General features: G+C 44.2%; 2 protein-coding genes across 2 annotated transcripts; both read left to right on the top strand.

Annotated features, from left to right (window-relative positions):
• The first annotated feature begins 68 nt into the window (after window positions 1–68).
• Window positions 69–12,418, top strand: LOC135519824 (mucin-2-like). Its single transcript, XM_064945035.1, has 5 exons — window positions 69–382; window positions 2,704–3,078; window positions 5,934–6,272; window positions 6,702–9,674; window positions 12,078–12,418. Exons 1-5 carry the CDS (start codon window positions 340–342, stop codon window positions 12,416–12,418), a joined length of 4,071 nt encoding a protein of 1,356 aa, XP_064801107.1. The 5' UTR covers window positions 69–339.
• Window positions 12,419–12,478: 60 nt separating this feature from the next.
• LOC135520936 (mucin-2-like) lies at window positions 12,479–17,349 on the top strand. Its single transcript, XM_064946812.1, has 2 exons — window positions 12,479–15,875; window positions 16,063–17,349. Exons 1-2 carry the CDS (start codon window positions 12,491–12,493, stop codon window positions 16,449–16,451), a joined length of 3,774 nt encoding a protein of 1,257 aa, XP_064802884.1. The 5' UTR covers window positions 12,479–12,490; the 3' UTR covers window positions 16,452–17,349.
• Window positions 17,350–18,265: the final 916 nt, after the last annotated feature.

The raw sequence follows: 18,265 nt of genomic DNA, 5'->3' as shown, positions 1-18,265 counted from the left end.
AGCCTCATCATGTAGGCTCTATGTATAAGAGTGACAGATCGAAACCTGATGCACTACCTTGTCAGGGAACATTGTGACAAGGGTGAACCTAAAACATGTGTTGTCTTCATAAACAAGAACGGTCACATTCTTAAACACCTACTACTAGGGAGTCTTACTAAGTCAGTCAACTAAGTTACAACGAGTGTCAGTCGCCTCCATTTCAGATGATGTTGTACTCGACTAGATCACAGGGTGTCACAGTTTGTATATTTTGGTTAGATCTGAACGTTAGTAATGGACAGTTACAACGATTTCAGTTTGACAACCCATTCTGAAGACTAGTGAAAAGCCACAGTCATGATGAGGAGCACTGCACTGTTCCGTCTCCTGTCCGTCTCAGGTATGTAATTCTTCAGTGCTTTCAATAACATCAAAGTTATTTGTTGGAGTCATTGTGATAATTTAGGCATCATTGAATAAGGCATTAAAAGATCAATCCTTCAGAAAGAGGTATAAGTGTTGGGAGGACCTCATACATAAAAGATCAATCCTTCAGAAAGAGGTATAAGTGTTGGGAGGACCTCATACATAAAAGATCAATCCTTCAGAAAGAGGTATAAGTGTTGGGAGGACCTCATACATAAAAGATCAATCCTTCAGAAAGAGGTATAAGTGTTGGGAGGACCTCATACATAAAAGATCAATCCTTCAGAAAGAGGTATAAGTGTTGGGAGGACCTCATACATAAAAGACCAATCCTTCAGAAAGAGGTATAAGTGTTGGGAGGACCTCATACATAAAAGACCAATCCTTCAGAAAGAGGTATAAGTGTTGGGAGGACCTCATACCTAAAAGACCAATCCTTCAGAAAGAGGTATAAGTGTTGGGAGGACCTCATACATAAAAGACCAATCCTTCAGAAAGAGGTATAAGTGTTGGGAGGACCTCATACATAAAAGACCAATCCTTCAGAAAGAGGTATAAGTGTTGGGAGGACCTCATACATAAAAGACCAATCCTTCAGAAAGAGGTATAAGTGTTGGGAGGACCTCATACATAAAAGATCAATCCTTCAGAAAGAGGTATAAGTGTTGGGAGGACCTCATACATAAAAGACCAATCCTTCAGAAAGAGGTATAAGTGTTGGGAGGACCTCATACATAAAAGACCAATCCTTCAGAAAGAGGTATAAGTGTTGGGAGGACCTCATACATAAAAGACCAATCCTTCAGAAAGAGGTATAAGTGTTGGGAGGACCTCATACATAAAAGACCAATCCTTCAGAAAGAGGTATAAGTGTTGGGAGGACCTCATACATAAAAGACCAATCCTTCAGAAAGAGGTATAAGTGTTGGGAGGACCTCATACATAAAAGATCAAACCTTCAGAAAGAGGTATAAGTGTTGGGAGGACCTCATACATAAAAGATCAATCCTTCAGAAAGAGGTATAAGTGTTGGGAGGACCTCATACATAAAAGACCAATCCTTCAGAAAGAGGTATAAGTGTTGGGAGGACCTCATACATAAAAGACCAATCCTTCAGAAAGAGGTATAAGTGTTGGGAGGACCTCATACATAAAAGACCAATCCTTCAGAAAGAGGTATAAGTGTTGGGAGGACCTCATACATAAAAGACCAATCCTTCAGAAAGAGGTATAAGTGTTGGGAGGACCTCATACATAAAGATCAATCCTTCAGAAAGAGGTATAAGTGTTGGGAGGACCTCATACATAAAAGACCAATCCTTCAGAAAGAGGTATAAGTGTTGGGAGGACCTCATACATAAAAGACCAATCCTTCAGAAAGAGGTATAAGTGTTGGGAGGACCTCATACATAAAGACCAATCCTTCAGAAAGAGGTATAAGTGTTGGGAGGACCTCATACATAAAAGACCAATCCTTCAGAAAGAGGTATAAGTGTTGGGAGGACCTCATACATAAAAGACCAATCCTTCAGAAAGAGGTATAAGTGTTGGGAGGACCTCATACATAAAGACCAATCCTTCAGAAAGAGGTATAAGTGTTGGGAGGACCTCATACATAAAGACCAATCCTTCAGAAAGAGGTATAAGTGTTGGGAGGACCTCATACATAAAGACCAATCCTTCAGAAAGAGGTATAAGTGTTGGGAGGACCTCATACATAAAGACCAATCCTTCAGAAAGAGGTATAAGTGTTGGGAGGACCTCATACATAAAGACCAATCCTTCAGAAAGAGGTATAAGTGTTGGGAGGACCTCATACATAAAGACCAATCCTTCAGAAAGAGGTATAAGTGTTGGGAGGACCTCATACATAAAGATCAATCCTTCAGAAAGAGGTATAAGTGTTGGGAGGACCTCATACATAAAGATCAATCCTTCAGAAAGAGGTATAAGTGTTGGGAGGACCTCATACATAAAGACCAATCCTTCAGAAAGAGGTATAAGTGTTGGGAGGACTTCATACATAAAGACCAATCCTTCAGAAAGAGGTATAAGTGTTGGGAGGACCTCATACATAAAGACCATCCTGATCCTCTGTCAACACATGGGGCACTTTCAAACGGCAGGACATTTTTCAGGATCCTTTCATGGTTCTCTGTGTTCATGAAAAGCAACATGATGTGTATTATACCTTGATATTCTGTGATATTAATAGGATGTGTGTGTGAAATCTATGCATGCAGCAAGGAGATATGATTCACTTGCTCTCTAATGGGTTTTGCTTGTATTTTACAGGACTGTGTTACCTGACTCTCAGTATCTCCCCTCCTCAGTATCACTATATTAGCCTTCAAATTAATTATAGCCAAGCCCAGACTTACTGTAGAGACATGTACACTGACTTGGCAACCATCTACAACTCAGGGGATCTGGATAGACTTGTACAATTGGTACCGAATGGTACAGCCAGTGTCTGGATAGGACTGGAGTTTGGAGATGAATTTGAGTGGCACTGGTCATTACTAGATCAGAGAAAGATTGAGTTTTTCAACTGGAGGGCAGCAGAGCCGAAGCAAAACAATACTCAAGACAGCTGTGCTGCAATGGATCCAAACGGACAGTGGTTTGAGGATAACTGCCAAATCAAAAGAGGTTTTGTTTGCTTTGATGGTGAGTAATCCTACATCTATTCTATTTATAGCAATTTCAACCCCATATCAGATTCAAACCAGGGCCGATTCCAGAATGATATGTCTGGATGGGCAGTCAGACATTTTTTGCCTGTTTTAAAGCTTGCTTACTGCCATTTCTACTGTTAAACTGTTCAAATTGACTTGGGTATAATCAGTTGGGTGATTACGTGAGCATAATGATTTCTTTACTTGCTATATTGTATTTACCTCGCCACCATGCCTTTTTTTGCCTTTACCTCCCTTATCTCACCTCATTTGCTCACATCGTATATAGACTTATTGTTCTTCTGTATTATTGACTGTATGTTTGTTTTACTCCATGTGTAACTCTGTCGCCACCATGCCCTTTTTTGCTTGACCTCCCTTATCTCACCTCATTTGCTCACATCGTATATAGACTTATTGTTCTTCTGTATTATTGACTGTATGTTTGTTTTACTCCATGTGTAACTCTGTGTTGTTGTATGTGTCGAACTGCTTTGCTTTATCTTGGCCAGGTCGCAATTGTAAATGAGAACTTGTTCTCAACTTGCCTACCTGGTTAAATAAAAGTTAAATTAAAAGAAATGTAAAAGAATTGTGCGGGCAATGCTCAACCCTACACCCCGCTATATCTCCAATGCTCAACCCTGCACCCCGCTATGTCTCCAATGCTCAACCCTGCACCCCGCTATATCTCCAATGCTCAACCCTACACCCCGCTATATCTCCAATGCTCAACCCTACACCCCGCTATATCTCCAATGCTCAACCCTACACCCTGCTATATCTCCAATGCTCAACCCTGCACCCCGCTATATCTCCAATGCTCAACCCTACACCCCGCTATATCTCCAATGCTCAACCCTGCACCCCGCTATATCTCCAATGCTCAACCCTGCACCCCGCTATATCTCCAATGCTCAACCCTGCACCCCGATATATCTCCAATGCTCAACCCTACACCCCGCTATATCTCCAATGCTCAACCCTGCACCCCGCTATATCTCCAATGCTCAACCCTGCACCCCGCTATATCTCCAATGCTCAACCCTGCAACCCGCTATATCTCCAATGCTCAACCCTGCACCCCGCTATATCTCCAATGCTCAACCCTGCACCCCGCTATATCTCCAATGCTCAACCCTACACCCCGCTATATCTCCAATGCTCAACCCTGCACCCCGCTATATCTCCAATGCTCAACCCTACACCCCGCTATATCTCCAATGCTCAACCCTACACCCCGCTATATCTCCAATGCTCAACCCTACACCCCGCTATATCTCCAATGCTCAACCCTGCACCCCGCTATATCTCCAATGCTCAACCCTACACCCCGCTATATCTCCAATGCTCAACCCTGCACCCCGCTATATCTCCAATGCTCAACCCTGCACCCCGCTATATCTCCAATGCTCAACCCTGCACCCCGCTATATCTCCAATGCTCAACCCTACACCCCGCTATATCTCCAATGCTCAACCCTGCACCCCGCTATATCTCCAATGCTCAACCCTGCAACCCCGCTATATCTCCAATGCTCAACCCCCTACACCCCGCTATATCTCCAATGCTCAACCCTACACCCCGCTATATCTCCAATGCTCAACCCTACACCCCGCTATATCTCCAATGCTCAACCCTACACCCCGCTATATCTCCAATGCTCAACCCTACACCCCGCTATATCTCCAATGCTCAACCCTACACCCCGCTATATCTCCAATGCTCAACCCTGCACCCCGCTATATCTCCAATGCTCAACCCTGCACCCCGCTATATCTCCAATGCTCAACCCTGCACCCCGCTATATCTCCAATGCTCAACCCTGCACCCCGCTATATCTCCAATGCTCAACCCTACACCCCGCTATATCTCCAATGCTCAACCCTGCACCCCGCTATATCTCCAATGCTCAACCCCCCTACACCCCGCTATATCTCCAATGCTCAACCCTACACCCCGCTATATCTCCAATGCTCAACCCTACACCCCGCTATATCTCCAATGCTCAACCCTACACCCCTCTATATCTCCAATGCTCAACCCTGCACCCCGCTATATCTCCAATGCTCAACCCTGCACCCCGCTATATCTCCAATGCTCAACCCTACACCCCGCTATATCTCCAATGCTCAACCCTGCACCCCGCTATATCTCCAATGCTCAACCCTACACCCCGCTATATCTCCAATGCTCAACCCTACACCCCGCTATATCTCCAATGCTCAACCCTGCATCTCCCCCGCTATATCTCCAATGCTCAACCCTGCACCCCGCTATATCTTCAATGCTCAACCCTGCACCCCGCTATATCTCCAATGCTCAACCCTACACCCCGCTATATCTCCAATGCTCAACCCTGCACCCCGCTATATCTCCAATGCTCAACCCTGCACCCCGCTATATCTCCAATGCTCAACCCTACACCCCGCTATATCTCCAATGCTCAACCCTACACCCCGCTATATCTCCAATGCTCAACCCTACACCCCGCTATATCTCCAATGCTCAACCCTACACCCCGCTATATCTCCAATGCTCAACCCTGCACCCCGCTATATCTCCAATGCTCAACCCTACACCCCGCTATATCTCCAATGCTCAACCCTGCACCCCGCTATATCTCCAATGCTCAACCCTGCACCCCGCTATATCTCCAATGCTCAACCCTACACCCCGCTATATCTCCAATGCTCAACCCTACACCCCGCTATATCTCCAATGCTCAACCCTGCACCCCGCTATATCTCCAATGCTCAACCCTGCACCCACTATATCTCCAATGCTCAACCCTGCACCCCGCTATATCTCCAATGCTCCATGCATGTATTTTCTATCCTCTGACAGGGAAAAACGCTAGTAACAGTCATATCTTCATTGATGACAGCAAGACTTGGAGAGAGGCTCAAGACCACTGCCGGGGTACGTACACAGACCTGGCCAGCATATGGTCCAGAGAGGAAAACCATCACGTCCAGAACATGTCACTGTCCCAGAGCATGTGGATTGGTCTCTTCAAAGACCCATGGATGTGGTCAGATGGGAGCAACTCCTCATTCCGCTTCTGGAAGACCAATCAGCCTAACAACTTCAGAGGGGACCAGAACTGTACTTCTGTTATACTCAACGATAACAAGTGGAGTGACCAGTGGTGTAACATCAGTTGGGGGTTTGTCTGCCATGGTGGTGAGTTTGGTACATTTTTGTTAGATGGGATTCAAATTTTGACCGGTAGCAACTTTTAAGAAAACAAATAGAAATAGAGAAAACAATTAAGATACAAAATCAAATCAAATTGTATTGGTCACATTAATTAAGATGTTATTGCAGGAAATGCTTGTGTTTCTAGCTCCAACAGTGCAGTAATATCTAACAATATCTAACAATTCATAACAACACACACAATACACACAATACACACAAACCTAAAAGTAAAAGAAAGGAATTAAAGAATATAGAAATATTAGGATGAGCCATGTCAGAGTGGCATAGACTAGAATACAGTATATACATATGAGATGAGTAAAGCAGTATGTAAACATGATTTAATGTGTTTGTTATGAATTAAATACATTTGACCCTTGTTTCTAATGTATTTGTATATATTCCTTACAGAAATGAAGCGACCAACTACCCAGATGCCACCTACAACCACACATACTACGCCACAAACAACTCCTCCCACAGCTACTGTGCTTGCCACTGCTGAACAGTCAACAACAGATGAAGTAACACCTAAGCTAACAACTACCCATTTTGTGCAGATCCAACATATTATTTTAGATCTTTTACCAACCTCTGACCAAGCAACTACTGTAGGCTTACCTGTTCAAAACACTCCATCTACACCAGTACCAACTACATTCACTACCACAGACCAAGGTTCAATTGAACAGTTAACTACAAAACACCTAACTACCAAACATGGAACTACTGTTAAAAAACCAACTACATTCAATACCACAGTAAATGTTACGAAACAGTTGATTACTGAACACCTAACCTCTGACCCAGCAACTCCTGTACCTGTTCAAAGCAATATCTCTATGCCTGTACCAACTACATTAACGAGAGAGCAAGCAACTACTGGTTACATACCTACAAGTGCTACTTTCAATACCACAGTGCATGTTTCTACTGAACACACAAGCTCTGATCAAGCAATTACTGAACCTGTTCAAAACACTCCCACTACACCTGTACCAGCTATATTCACTACCACAGAGCAAGTGACTACTAGTTACATACCTACAAGTGCTATGACTGCACCTGTCCAAAACACTCCCTCTACACCTGTACCAGCTATATTCACTACCACAGAGCAAGTGACTACAAGTTACATACCTACAAGTGCTACGACTGCACCTGTCCAAAACACTCCCTCTACACCTGTACCAGCTATATTCAATACCACAGAGCAAGTGACTACTAGTTACATACCTACAAGTGCTATGACTGCACCTGTCCAAAACAGTCCCTCTACACTTGTACCAGCTATATTCACTACCACAGAGCAAGTGACTACTAGTTACATACCTACAAGTGCTACGACTGCACCTGTCCAAAATACTCCCTCTACACCTGTACCAGCTATATTCACTACCACAGAGCAAGTGACTACAAGTTACATACCTACAAGTGCTACGACTGCACCTGTCCAAAACACTCCCTCTACACCTGTACCAGCTATATTCACTACCACAGAGCAAGTGACTACTAGTTACATACCTACAAGTGCTACGACTGCACCTGTCCAAAACACTCCCACTACACCTGTACCAGCTATATTCACTACCACAGAGCAAGTGACTACTAGTTACATACCTACAAGTGCTACGACTGCACCTGTCCAAAACACTCCCTCAACACCTGTACCAGCTATATTCACTACCACAGAGCAAGTGACTACTAGTCACATACCTACAAGTGCTATGACTGCACCTGTCCAAAACACTCCCTCTACACCTGTACCAGCTATATTCACTACCACAGAGCAAGTGACTACTAGTCACATACCTAAAAGTGCTACGACTGCACCTGTCCAAAACACTCCCTCTACACCTGTACCAGCTATATTCACTACCACAGAGCAAGTGACTACAAGTTACATACCTACAAGTGCTACAACTGCACCTGTCCAAAACACTCCCACTACACCTGTACCAGCTATATTTAATACCACAGAGCAAGTGACTACTAGTTACATACCTACAAGTTCTACGACTGCACCTGTCCAAAACACTCCCTCAACACCTGTACCAGCTATATTCACTACCACAGAGCAAGTGACTACTAGTTACATACCTACAAGTGCTATGACTGCACCTGTCCAAAACAGTCCCTCTACACTTGTACCAGCTATGTTCACTACCACAGAGCAAGTGACTACTAGTTACATACCTACAAGTGCTACGACTGCACCTGTCCAAAACACTCCCTCTACACCTGTACCAGCTATATTCACTACCACAGAGCAAGTGACTACAAGTTACATACCTACAAGTGCTACGACTGCACCTGTCCAAAACACTCCCTCTACACCTGTACCAGCTATATTCACTACCACAGAGCAAGTGACTACTAGTTACATACCTACAAGTGCTATGACTGCACCTGTCCAAAACACTCCCTCTACACCTGTACCAGCTATATTTACTACCACAGAGCAAGTGACTACTAGTCACATAACTAAAAGTGCTACGACTGCACCTGTCCAAAACACTCCCTCTACACCTGTACCAGCTATATTCACTACCACAGAGCAAGTGACTACTAGTTACATACCTACAAGTGCTACGACTGCACCTGTCCAAAACACTCCCTCTACACCTGTACCAGCTATATTCACTACCACAGAGCAAGTGACTACTAGTTACATACCTACAAGTGCTATGACTGCACCTGTCCAAAACACTCCCTCAACACCTGTACCAGCTATATTCACTACCACAGAGCAAGTGACTACAAGTTACATACCTACAAGTGCCACGACTGCACCTGTCCAAAACACTCCATCTACACCTGTACTAGCTATATTCACTACCACAGAGCAAGTGACTACTAGTTACATACCTACAAGTGCTACGACTGCACCTGTCCAAAACACTCCCTCTACACCTGTACCAGCTATATTCACTACCACAGAGCAAGTGACTACTAGTTACATACCTACAAGTGCTACGACTGCACCTGTCCAAAACACTCCCTCATCGTCTGTACAAACTACATTCAATTCCACAGAACATACTTCACCAGAACAGTTAACTACTGAACACCTAACCTCTGACCCACTGACTACTGTACCTGTTCAAAAACCAACTACATTCAACACCACAGAACATGCTTCAACTGAAATGTTAGCTACTAGATACTCAACTAGAGAGAAAGTGACTACTGGTTACTTATCTACACGTGCTTCTACTGTCCCTGTCAAAAACAGTCCCTCAACACCAGTACCAACTACATTCAATACCACAGATCATGCTTCAACTGAAATGTTAACTACTGAACACATAACCTCTGACCCACTGACTACTGTACCTGTTCAAAAACCAACTACATTCAATACCACAGTGCGTGTTTCTACTGAACACTTAACCTCTGATCAAGCAATTACTGAACCTGTTCAAAACACTCCTACACCTGTACCAGCTATATTCACTACCACAGAGGATGTTTCAATTGAACAGTTAATTGCTGAAAACCAAACTACAGATCAAGTGATTATTAGTTACTTACCTAAAAGTGCTTCTACTGTCCCTGTCCAAAACATTCCTTCATCGTCTGTACCAGATACATTCACTACCACAAAGCAAGTTTCAACTGAACAGTTAACTACTGAACACGTAACTACACAACATGAAACTACTATACCTGTTCAAAGCATTATCTCATCGTCTGCACCAACTACCACAGAACATGCTTCAACTGAAATGTTAACTACTAGATACTCAACTAGAGAGAAAGTGACTACTGGTTACTTATCTACAAGTGCTTCTACTGTCCCTGTCAAAAACAGTCCCTCAACACCAGTACCAAATATATTCAATACCACAGAACATGCTTCAACTGAAATGTTAACTACTGAACACCTAACCTCTGACCCAGTGACTACTGTACCTGTTCAAAGCATTATCTCATCGTCTGCACCAACTACCACAGAACATGCTTCAACTGAAATGTTAACTACTGGATACTCAACTAGAGAGGAAGCAACTACTGGTTACTTATCTACAAGTGCTTCTGCTTCAAACGTCCAAACCAGTCCCTCAACACCAGTACCAAGCACATTCAATACCACTGAACATGCTTCAACTGAACAGTTAACTACTGAACACCTAACCTCTGACCCACTGACTACTGTACCTGTTCAAAAACCAACTACATTCAATACCACAGTAAATGTTACTAAACAGTTGACTACTGAACGCCTAACGTCTGACCAAGCGACTATTGTACCTGTTCAAAGCAATATCTCTATGCCTGTACCAGCTTCATTGATTTCTACAGAACATGCTTCAACTGAACAGTTAGCTAATGAACACCTAACCTCTGACCCAGCAACTCCTGTACCTGTTCACAGCAATATCTCAATGTCTGTACCAACTACAATAACTAGAGAGCAAGCAACTACTGGTTACATACCTACAAGCGCTACTTTCAATACCACAGTGCATGTTTCGACTGGACAGCTGTCTACCAGACTCCTAACCTCTGACCCAGTGACTACTGTACCTGTCCAAAACTCTCCCTCATTGTCTGTACAAACTACATCCAATACCACAGTGCATGTTTCTACTGGACAGCTCTCAACCAGACTCCTAACATCTGACGCAGTGACAACTGTACCTGTTCAAGACAGGACCTCAACGCCTGTACCAATTACATCCAATACCACAGTGCATATTTCAACTGAAGAGGCAATTCCAGAACGCTCAACCACTAACCATGCCACTACTGCTTACTTACCTGAAACAACTGTACCAGTTGGAAACACTCCCTCAACACCAGTACCAACTACGTTCAATACCACAGTGTATGTTTCTACTGAACACCTAACCTCTGACCCAGTGACTACTGTACCTGTTCAAAGCATTATCTCATCATCTGCACCAACTACCACAGAACATGCTTCAACTGAAATGTTAGCTACTGGATACTCAACTAGAGAGGAAGCAACTACTGGTTACTTACCTACAAGTGATTCTGCTTCAAATGTCCAAACCAGTCCCTCAACACCAGTACCAACCACATTCAACAGAACAGAACATGTTTCAACTGAACAGTTAACTACTGAACACCTAACCTCTGACCCACTGACTACTGTAACTGTTCAAAAACCAACTACATTCAACACCACAGAACACGCTTCAACTGAAATGTTAACTACTGAACACGTAACCTCTGACCCAGTGACTACTGTACCTGTTCAAAGCATTATCTCATCATCTGCACCAACTACCACAGAACATGCTTCAACTGAAATGTTAGCTACTAGATACTCAACTAGAGAGAAAGTGACTACTGGTTACTTATCTACAAGTGCTTCTACTGTCCCTGTCAAAAACAGTCCCTCAACACCAGTACCAAGTACATTCAATACCACAGAACATGCTTCAACTGAAATGTTAACTACTGAACACATAACCTCTGACCCAGTGACTACTGTACCTGTTCAAAAACCAACTACATTCAATACCACAGTAAATGTTACTAAACAGTTGACTACTGAATGCCTAACGTCTGACCAAGCGACTATTGTACCTGTTCAAAGCAATATTTCTATGCCTGTACCAACTTCGTTGATTTCCACAGAACATGCTTCAACTGAACAGTTAGCTAATGAACACCTAACCTCTGACCCAGCAACTCCTGTACCTGTTCAAAGCAATATCTCAATGCCTGTACCAACTACATTAACTAGAGAGCAAGCAACTACTGGTTACATACATACAAGCGCTACTTTCAATACCACAGTACGTGTTTCTACTGGACAGCTGTCTACCAGACTCCTAACATCTGATGCACTGACTACTGTACCTGTCCAAAACACGACCTCAACGTCTGTACCAACTCCATCCAACACCACAGTGCTTGTTTCTACTGAACACCTAACCTCTGACCCACTAACTACTGTACCTGTTCAAAACATGACCACAACGCCTGTACCAACTACATCCAATACTACAGAACATGCTTCAACTGAAGAGGCAATTCCTGAGCGCTCAACCGCTAACCAAGCCACTACTGCTTACTTACCTGCAACAACTGTACCTCAACACCAGTACCAACTATGTTCAATACCACAGTGCATGTTTCTACTGAACACCTAACCTGACCCACTAACTATGTTCAATACCACAGTGCATGTTTCTACCTGTTCAAACACTGTACCTGTTCAAAACATGACCACAACGCCTGTACCAACTACATCCAATACTACAGAACATGCTTCAACTGAAGAGGCAACTCCTGAGCGCTCAACCGCTAACCAAGCCACTACTGCTTACTTACCTGAAACAACTGTACCTGTTGGAAACACTCCCTCAACACCAGTACCAACTATGTTCAATACCACAGTGCATGTTTCTACTGAACACCTAACCTCTGACCCAGTGACTACTGTACCTGTTCAAAGCATTATCTCATCGTCTGCACCAACTACCACAGAACATGCTTCAACTGAAACGTTAACGACTGGATACTCAACTAGAGAGGAAGCAACTACTGGTTACTTACCTACAAGTGCTTCTGCTTCAAACGTCCAAACCAGTCCCTCAACACCAGTACCAACCACATTCAATACCACTGAACATGCTTCAACTGAACAGTTAACTACTGAACACCTAACCTCTGACCCACTGACTACTGTAACTGTTCAAAAACCAATTACATTCAATACCACAGAACATGCTTCAACTGAAATGTTAGCTACTAGATACTCAACTAGAGAGAAAGTGACTACTGGTTACTTATCTACAAGTGCTTCTACTGTCCCTGTCAAAAACAGTCCCTCAACACCAGTACCAAATACATTCAATACCACAGAACATGCTTCAACTGAAATGTTAACTACTGAACACATAACCTCTGACCCAGTGACTACTGTACCTGTTCAAAAACCAACTACATTCAATACCACAGTAAATGTTACTAAACAGTTGACTACTGAACGCCTAACGTCTGACCAAGCGACTATTGAACCTGTTCAAAGCAATATTTCTATGCCTGTACCAACTTCATTGATTTCCACAGAACATTCTTCAACTGAACAGTTAGCTAATGAACACCTAACCTCTGACCCAGCAACTCCTGTACCTGTTCAAAGCAATATCTCAATGCCTGTACCAACTACATTAACTAGAGAGCAAGCAACTACTGGTTACATACATACAAGCACTACTTTCAATACCACAGTACGTGTTTCTACTGGACAGCTGTCTACCAGACTCCTAACCTCTGACCCAGCAACTCCTGTACCTGTTCAAAGCAATATCTCAATGCCTGTACCAACTACATTAACTAGAGAGCAAGCAACTACTGGTTACATACATACAAGCGCTACTTTCAATACCACAGTACGTGTTTCTACTGGACAGCTGTCTACCAGACTCCTAACCTCTGACCCACTAACTACTGTACCTGTCCAAGACAGGACCTCAACGCCTGTACCAACTACATCCAATACCACAGTGCATGTTTCTACTGAACACCTAACCTCTGACCCACTAACTACTGTACCTGTTCAAAACATGACCACGACGCCTGTACCAACTACATCCAATACTACAGAACATGCTTCAACTGAAGAGGCAACTCCTGAACGCTCAACCGCTAACCAAGCCACTACTGCTTACTTACCTGAAACAACTGTACCTGTTGGAAACACTCCCTCAACACCAGTACCAACTATGTTCAATACCACAGTGCATGTTTCTACTGAACACCTAACCTCTGACCCAGTGACTACTGTACCTGTTCAAAGCATTATCTCATCATCTGCACCAACTACCACAGAACATGCTTCAACTGAAATGTTAGCTACTAGATACTCAACTAGAGAGAAAGTGACTACTGGTTACTTATCTACAAGTGCTTCTACTGTCCCTGTCAAACACAGTCCCTCAACACCAGTACCAAATACATTCAATACCACAGAACATGCTTCAACTGAAATGTTAACTACTGAACACATAACCTCTGACCCAGTGACTACTGTACCTGTTCAAAAACCAACTACATTCAATACCACAGTAAATGTTACTAAACAGTTGACTACTGAACGCCTAACGTCTGACCAAGCGACTATTGTACCTGTTCAAAGCAATATTTCTATGCCTGTACCAACTTCATTGATTTCCACAGAACATTCTTCAACTGAACAGTTAGCTAATGAACACCTAACCTCTGACCCAGCAACTCCTGTACCTGTTCAAAGCAATATCTCAATGCCTGTACCAACTACATTAACTAGAGAGCAAGCAACTACTGGTTACATACATACAAGCGCTACTTTCAATACCACAGTACGTGTTTCTACTGGACAGCTGTCTACCAGACTCCTAACCTCTGACCCACTAACTACTGTACCTGTCCAAGACAGGACCTCAACGCCTGTACCAACTACATCCAATACCACAGTGCATGTTTCTACTGAACACCTAACCTCTGACCCACTAACTACTGTACCTGTTCAAAACATGACCACAACGCCTGTACCAACTACATCCAATACTACAGAACATGCTTCAACTGAAGAGGCAACTCCTGAGCGCTCAACCGCTAACCAAGCCACTACTGCTTACTTACCTGCAACAACTGTACCTGTTGGAAACACTCCCTCAACACCAGTACCAACTATGTTCAATACCACAGTGCATGTTTCTACTGAACACCTAACCTCTGACCCAGTGACTACTGTACCTGTCCAAAACACGACCTCAACGCCTGTACCAACTCCATCCAATACCACAGTGCATGTTTCTACTGAACACCTAACCTCTGACCCACTGACTACTGTACCTGTTGGAAACACTCCCTCAACACCAGTACCAACTATGTTCAATACCACAGTGCTTGTTTCTACTGAAGAGGCAACTCCTGAACGCTCAACCGCTAACCAAGCCACTACTGCTTACTTACCTGCAACAACTGTACCTGTTGGAAACACTCCCTCAACACCAGTACCAACTATGTTCAATACCACAGTGCATGTTTCTACTGAACACCTAACCTCTGACCCACTGACTACTGTACCTGTTCAAAACAGTCCCTCAACGTCAATACCGAGTACATTCAACAGAACAGACCAAGTTTCAACTGAACAGTTAACTACTGAACACCTAAATACAGAAAGTGCACCTACTGTACCTTTTCAAAGCATTATCTCTACGTCTGTACCAACTACCACAGAACATGCTTCAACTGAACAGTTAACTACTGAACACTCAACTACAGAGAAAGTGACTACTGATTTCTCACCTACAAGTGCTTCTAATGCTCATTTCCAAAACATTTCCTCAACGTCTTTACCAAGTACATTCAATACCACAGTGCATGTTTCAACTGAAGAGGCGACGACTAAACACCGTACTACTGAGAATGTAAAACATCAATCAACAACTGAGACTGCAGACACAGAAATGCAACACAGCATGACACAAGTGACTACTGAACATACTCCTGCCCTACATATAACCACAGTGGCTGAGACTGCTCCATACAGTACAACAGAGCCTGTCAGCCTCTCCACTGTTATGCCAAATGAAAACAGGCAAGGTTTAAGTCCAGGTAACTTTCATCATTATATCACAATTATTGACATGTTGAAAGCCTAATAGTCTCTTTTTTGTTTGGCTGTGGTTTTATGTTGTTTCAAAGATGTTATATTACAGAGCAGAGGTATAAATGCATGCAAATCTACATTTTGTTGAATGGGCTCCATGTTATCTATCTTTAATATCTTTATTTCTCTCAGACAACCTGATATTGATCCATGAGAACATGACGTGGAACGAGGCCCTGAGCTACTGCAGAGAGCACCACGTTGACCTGGTCTCGATCACCACAGAGCTGCTTCAGTACTGGGTGACAGAGAGGGCTGCCAACGCCACCTCATCCCACGTCTGGGTGGGCCTGCGCTTCACCTGTTCATTCCACTTCTGGTTCTGGATCAGGTCTGATGCAGGCTGCTACCAGAACTGGGCCCCCGGGCACGGCTCAGACAGCCAGCAGGACTGTGGGATTGCAGGGGCTGTAGAGACCACCGGGAGGCAGCAATGGGTTAGTCTGGAGGAGAACCAGAGGCTCAACTTCATCTGCTACAAATGTTCTGGGGACAGTGGTGAGGGGTTGATACATCCCTGATTCGGACAATGTATGTTTCTTGTGCAACGTGAAAAATGTACACTACCGTTCAAAAGTTTGGGGTCACTTAGAAATGTCCTTGTTTTTGAAAGAAAGCACATTTTTGTCCATAAAATAACATCAAGTTGATCAGAAACAAAGTGTAGATATTGTTAATGTTGTAAATGACTATTGTAGCTGGAAATGGCAGATTTTCTATGGAATGTCTACATAGGTGTACAGAGGCCCATTATCAGCAACCATTACTCATGTGTTCCAATGGCACGTTGTATTAGCTAAACCAAGTTTATCATTTTAAAAGGCTAATTGATCATTTGAAAACTCTTTTGCAATTATGTTAGCACAGCTGAAAACTGTTGTTCTGATTAAAGAAGCAATATAACAACGATAGACAGCTGTATGGGTATGGTTCTGTATGTGCTAGTGTGTTATTGTTGAGTTCTTGTTTGGCACTCCATTTTATGAATAAGAGTTTGCATTACATGCTTGGTGCTGCACTGTCTGCCACAAATGCTACATTGACACAGCAGTAGATTGTATATTAAACAACTGCTACATTGACACATCAGTAGACTGTATATTTGTCACGCCTGACCTTAGAGAGACTTTTTTTTGTCTCTATTTGGTTTGGACAGGGTGTGATTTGGGTGGGCATTCTATGTTCTGTTTTCTATGTTTTTGTATTTCTATGTTTTGGCCGGGTATGGTTCTCAATCAGGGACAGCTGTCTGTCGTTGTCTCTGATTGGGAATCATACTTAGGCAGCCTTTTTCCCTTTGATCATTGTGGGGAGTTATCTTTGTTAGGGGCACTATAGCCCTTGTAAGCTTCACGGTCGTTTTTGTTATTTCTTGTTTTTTTGGCGACATTTTAACAAATAAAATAAAATGTATGCTCACCACGCTGCACCTTGGTCTCATTCCGACGACGGCCGTGACAGAACTTCCAACCACCAAGGGACCAAGCAGCGTGGCCAGGAGGAACATGGATCCTGGGCCCGGGAGAAGAGAGAGTGGATTACATCTTGGACATGGGAGCAGGTTATAGCAGGGGACAAGACCCTGCCATGGAAACAGGCAGAAGTAGCAAGGGAGGAATGACAATGTAGCAAGCACGAGAGGCACACAGGGGCACACGGGGAGATTGGCAGAGTCGGGTTATAGACCTGAGCCAACTCCCCGTGCTTACCGTGGGGAGAAGCGTGGTACTGGTCAGGCACCATGTTATGCGATTGAGCACACGGTGTCTCCAGTGCGCGTTCACAGCCCGGTGCGCTACATCCCAGCTCCCTGCATCTGAACGGGATAGGGTGAGCATCCAGCTAGGAAGGATGGTGCCCGATCAGCAGGCCAGTGATGATCCATGGCACAAAGCCTCCAGTGATGATCCATGGCACAAAGCCTCCAGTGATGATCCATGGCAAGAAGCCTCCAGCAATGATCCATGGCACAAAGCCTCCAGCGAGGAGTCATGGCACGAAGCCTCCAACAACGGCCTCCAGTCCGGAGCCTCCAGCGACGGCTTCCAGTCCAGAGCCTCCAGCGACGGCCTCCAGTCCGGAGCCTCCAGCAACAGTCTCCTGTCTCGAGCCACCAGTGATGGTGCCCAGTCCGGGGCCCGCAGCGAGGGTCCCCAGTCCGTGGCCCGTAGCCAGGGTCCCCAGTCCGGGGCCAGCAGCGAGGGTCCCCAGTCCAGGGCCGGCGGCGAGGGTCCCCAGTCCAGGGCCGGCGGCGAGGGTCCCCAGTCCGGGGTCGGCAACGAGGGTCCCAAGTCCGGGGCCCGCGGCGAGGGTCCCCAGTCCGGAGTCGGAAACG

This window comes from Oncorhynchus masou, chromosome 29 (genome assembly GCF_036934945.1).
Source record: "Oncorhynchus masou masou isolate Uvic2021 chromosome 29, UVic_Omas_1.1, whole genome shotgun sequence".
Classification (NCBI taxonomy): Eukaryota; Metazoa; Chordata; class Actinopteri; order Salmoniformes; family Salmonidae; genus Oncorhynchus; species Oncorhynchus masou.
The sequence above is the reverse complement of the archived record's forward strand: the minus strand, read 5'-3'. Positions and strand labels throughout refer to the sequence as shown.